We start from the raw sequence: 5,000 nt of genomic DNA, 5'->3' as shown, positions 1-5,000 counted from the left end.
AAAGGCCTTAATTACACGGCAGTCATGTAGAGTCCCTAGGGATTGAAAATGATTGTTTTTGCACACCGAAACTCGTTCCCAAACATTTCAACTCAAGGCTTGCGGTACGAAATCTACTGTATAGGATAGTACGTGCACTCTCATGAATTTGATCAATAGCTGTGATTAGATGAGAGTATGGTAACATAGCTGTGACATCACAGGAATTTTGATTGGTTATGTGTTGTCAAAAGCATGTTTTGATTGGCTGGTAGGAAATATGAGCATGTATCAAGCAAATTTGTTTCAATCAAGAAGTAAAAAAAAAAACCAGCATTTTCCCTCATTTGTCGAACTATCTTTGAGAAATATTTTATAAGAGCAATAGAGGACTTTTTTCCCTGTTTCCATAGCCTCATCTAAACACTCAAGGGGAGCTATGATAATTCTCGACAGTTATGCAAACCCCCGACTGAGCCTCAGGTATGCGTAACTGTCTTGAATTCTTCCAACTCCCTCTCATGTTTAGACGAGGTTAAGGAAACACTGAAAACGTCCTCTATTGCTTAAATGGCCTCTGCGTGAATAACAGGCCCATTCTCATCAACATGAAATTCATTTTGTGTTTGAGGATGACTACCGGTACTGGTAAAATGTACATAAGCCCCTTAGATCACATCTTTGGAGAGCCTGTATATGAGATGTCTCTACATTTTGGATTTAGAATGGATAAAGGGGATAGCTGCCCAAGACACAGTGGTGCTATGTCAGTGGGAAACTGAAAACACAGAAATGGGTAACTTATCAACTGGGCTGATATGGTAAATTGACCACCATAGAGAAAATAATTTGAAAGCTGACGTTTTGAGAGTTACCCATTCATCAAATCACAGTTTACTAATCAAATAACCCAGATGATAAACCCTGAATTTTGAATTTAGGTTGTCAAGTATTAATACTATTACGGTATTTGGAGTCCACTTTTCAGAATTTCATGTTGTTTGAAATGGTCATGGTCTAATTTGAAAGAAGAATAATTCTTATTCAATTTAAGTGTTTAAAATATATTTTAATCAACTTACCATGGCTATGAAAGGACCAAATGACGCTCCAAATACAATCAGAACTATAACACCAAGTTTTACCAGGCGCACAGGAGAGAAATCCCACAGATTCACACCAAATATTTTCAGCTGTTTATCTGAAAATGCAACAAGAAAATTAATGCAACCTTTTAGTTCTGTAGGGACCAAAGATGATGATAATATTGGGGACGATGGTAACCAGGGAAGGGGGAAAATGTAGTTAAATAAAGCCAATTCTGTTGCAGTCTATTTCACAGTGGCTAAAGAGAAAATGTTGACTTGAAACCATCCTTGTGAAAGTTTGAACTGATCAATCACTAACTACAGTAGGGTTAAAATGGACGGGAAATGGAAGAAAGCCCCGAAGCACAAGGGGACATGCAAGAAAGGAAATGAGGATTGCCAAATGCCCTATTAAACTGGTGGGAGAGTCTTTTGCAAAGATTAGGGACAGAATGAGATGAGCCAATCCTTCTCACCCTCCCTGTGTAAGGGTCTGCTCTGGATATTATATAGGAAAAAGTAGAAATGAGAAATGTGATAATGTCCACTGCACATTTTTGTCACATATTTGTAGTTACCTTTCGTCTCAGAGACGGAAGACTTAAAACAGTACACTCGCAAAAGGTAGACAACATAGGCAGGTGCAATATAAAGAAAGATGTGTTTGAAATTCAGTAATACAGCAAACCAAAATGATCCTTCTAATGTTTGCCCCTGAAATTAAAACAAAGACTGTTTGACATTTCATAACAAGAAGTTAGTTTTTACTGGTGTTTGTGAAAAGATAGGCAATGATAGAAGGAACTGGAACATAGAAAAAAGGCAAAGTGCCATGATAGGAGGAAAGGAAGGAGGGAATGAATTGTTTCTCTCATTTTTGTTTAATACCCATGTCACGTTGAAAAGCATATATGGTACATACATCTTATTCGATGGTTCAACATTGTAATACGCATGGATATTTTGCGAGTTGCGTAGTTACTTTTTACGAGCCCTGCAGGGGCGAGGAAAAATACCAGAAATCAGCAAAATGTCCGCAAGTATCACATATTAACACATCGAATAAGAGATTTATTATTCCACTAGAAAAATGTGTTATTGGGTTGTTCCAGAAAAAATCCACACCCCCCCGACGGATGGGATTCTGGAAATTCTCGCAAGAGGGGGGGTCAAGGACCCTGGAAATCCAGACGGGAGGGGGGTTGAACTCGAAAAAGTCTTCTGCAGGCCTGGGGTTATCTGAACCGATAGTTCACGCGATTCGAACGTTTAGTTTGGTGACAATTTAGCGCTCTCAGACCTTGAAAATAGTAGAAATATTTTGTTCACATATTTCTCACCTGACATAAATGATAATCTAAGTTCCTTCGCAGGTCCTTTTATAGCAGAAAACGCGAACAAGGTACTAAAGAAATGTCTTACGTCTCCAAAAGGAATGACTAGTGAACTCTTTTGTTATGTTCTCTACTAGTTGTATTTACTTTTGGACCATATTTAGAGCAAAGAAAGAACAAGGGAAATTGATTTTTATGAGCTAAGAATGTATAAACACGCGTTCGCCTTTTAGCATTTTTGCTCCTTTCTTTTCTTAGTTCCACACAACAGAATTTTTATATAATTTAGAAATTAAAAAAGAACATCTTCTATACGTGATTGTGCGCATTTTCTATTAAAAATAAATTAAATTTAAGCCTAATATTTTTTCCCGGAAATCCAGGTAGGAGGGGGGGTCTTTTGTTTTGGAAATACAGACAGGAGGGGGGGTCTTGGGCTTCAGGAAATCCAGGTGAGAGGGGGGGTTAAAAAACGACCCCATCTGTCAGGGGTGTGTGGATTTTTTCTGGAATAACCCATTTTGCGTCAATTTTATTCCATAAGACTGTTAAAAAAAAGCATAATCTCTCCTTCATGACGCGTGTGAACAATGTAAACAGCACAAAAGCCAGCCAAATGTCCTTATTTGATTGGATAAACGAAATGATGAGTGACAAGCGATCGCAAACCAAATTCTCTAAATTCTCAGTATTTGCATCATGTTGACAACAATTTCTTTCATTGAAAAATGCCTGTTCCATCGGTACTGGTATAGTGTACTGAAGTGTGACGTCACAAAAAAATAAATATGTGAAATTATCGGATTTGGCACCATTTTCAAATAGAGCGTCCTTAGAAAAGGGTCCTTGCCAAAAATCACCTCTTAATTGTAATTCCCAGCCGAAATATAAAGGATGAAAGTTTGATGCTGCCCCATATAAATCTCTCTAATTTTGAGCTGGTTCCAAACTGAAGGAACCGGAACAAATTTTGAAGGGTTTGTATGGGATGCTATCAAACTTTGATCCCTTATATCTCCATCGGCAATTGCAATTCAGAGCTAATTTTGGGTATGAGGGCATCCTTTAGGATCCTCTATAAGAATATGACATCATATCCCATAATTTCAAAAAATATATATTTTGTGACGTCATCACTTCGATACTCTACTCGCTCTCTGTTCTAAAGCGGTCAAACTGGGGACACTACCGTGTATTATCATCTCATATTTCACACGTTCTCTTGACCAAAATTAATATGGTATAGTGGAATAATAAATATATATATGGCATCATCTGTCAGAATTTAATTCTTCTCTGGACTTCTCTGTTTGACATTCCCTTCCTTTTTACAGTCCAATGCAGGGGATTTTTTAAAGCCAATGATACAAAATAACGAGCACATGGTATGTATTTTAAGGCAGTATGCAGTGCAGTTGACTACTTTACAGAGTTTACCCAGACCAAATCTAACAAGCAGTAATTAAAGAGATTGAAGAAACCAGATTTTCAAGCTTAAGGTTGATTTCACACTGAAGATCCATTGCAAAAGAAACCAACTTTGTAGCCTGAAACCAAAACTCGGGGTTTCTTTAAAGTTATTATTTACTGTAGCACTTTCCAGTTAACTTATTTAACAGAACATTAAAATAATGTTATGACCCAGGAGTTGGATGGGAACCACAAGGAGAACTAAAATGTGATTTTCCCTAATCATCACACCTACTGGTAGAACCTACAAATTCCTGGAACACATAAAATAGTTCAGAAGTCTTTTTAAGGCCAGAGAAGCAGGGTAAGCGCAATGTTATTGATGAGACCTGACTGAGCTACTACCATCAATGTGTCCTGAGTTTGTTTTCACAACTCAACCCTCTGGTACCCAGGGTAAGGAATTCTAGCTGATTTCCTTTCAAACTCACAGTATTTCAGTGATTTTTTATGTTACAATATCTTGGTCAATATCCAGTTCAATTCTGAAGTGTGAAGTTTAAAGTCCACATTCTGTGACCCAACCACATGGTAAAGTGCAATAATTCAACATATAATTTAAAACTGTTGTTAACAGCGTTAACTCTAATCAAACAGATGCTTTACAAGTTTCTACGATGGCATTTAAAAATATTTCATAATTTTTCTTAACAATACCAGTAGAATAATTTATAAAATTATGTAATTTGCACGGTAAGATGTGTTATCGAGTCATACAATGATCGCATATTGCATTGCGTGCAACAAAAACAAAAAAATTTGTTTTCAGTCATGCACACACTTTATTCTATAAATACATATTTTTTTATTAATCTGTCTGAAGTCGTCTGTAGTTCAGTGGTCATTGCGATTGCCTCTGAATCAGGAAGTACCAAGTTCAAATCCTACTTAAGCTAAAGTGTCTTCAAGGCAAAGAAAAGTCTAAAGTCGAAAAAATGGAGCCAAATCCAATACTTTGTTCTTCGAGCAAAGTAATCACAGCATAGAAAATGCTTTGTATGGATAATTATTCACTCTTTGCAAAACTTTGGAAAACTCACTCATTTATTTTCCAAAGTATTGAAAATTGTGAATAAAAAATATGTATGTCGATTTTTCTATGAAGTAATAGGTACTTTCTCCAGGTACT

General features: G+C 36.7%; 1 protein-coding gene across 4 annotated transcripts in view; it reads right to left on the bottom strand.

Moving 5' to 3' along the window:
* LOC138000745 (dolichyl pyrophosphate Glc1Man9GlcNAc2 alpha-1,3-glucosyltransferase-like) overlaps window positions 1-5,000 on the bottom strand; it is a 29,728-nt gene that overhangs the window by 13,905 nt on the left and 10,823 nt on the right. For all 4 annotated transcript variants that reach the window (XM_068847371.1, XM_068847372.1, XM_068847373.1 and 1 more), the window contains 2 exons: window positions 1,646-1,781; window positions 1,062-1,180 (listed from right to left, as the gene is read on the bottom strand). In XM_068847371.1, coding sequence (XP_068703472.1) covers window positions 1,062-1,180; window positions 1,646-1,781 — 255 coding nt within the window. The remainder of the gene's footprint in view (window positions 1-1,061; window positions 1,181-1,645; window positions 1,782-5,000) is intronic.

This window comes from Montipora foliosa, chromosome 4 (genome assembly GCF_036669935.1).
Source record: "Montipora foliosa isolate CH-2021 chromosome 4, ASM3666993v2, whole genome shotgun sequence".
Lineage (NCBI taxonomy): Eukaryota > Metazoa > Cnidaria > Anthozoa > Scleractinia > Acroporidae > Montipora > Montipora foliosa.
Note: the sequence above shows the minus strand (reverse complement) of the source record. Positions and strands in the feature narration are given on the sequence as shown.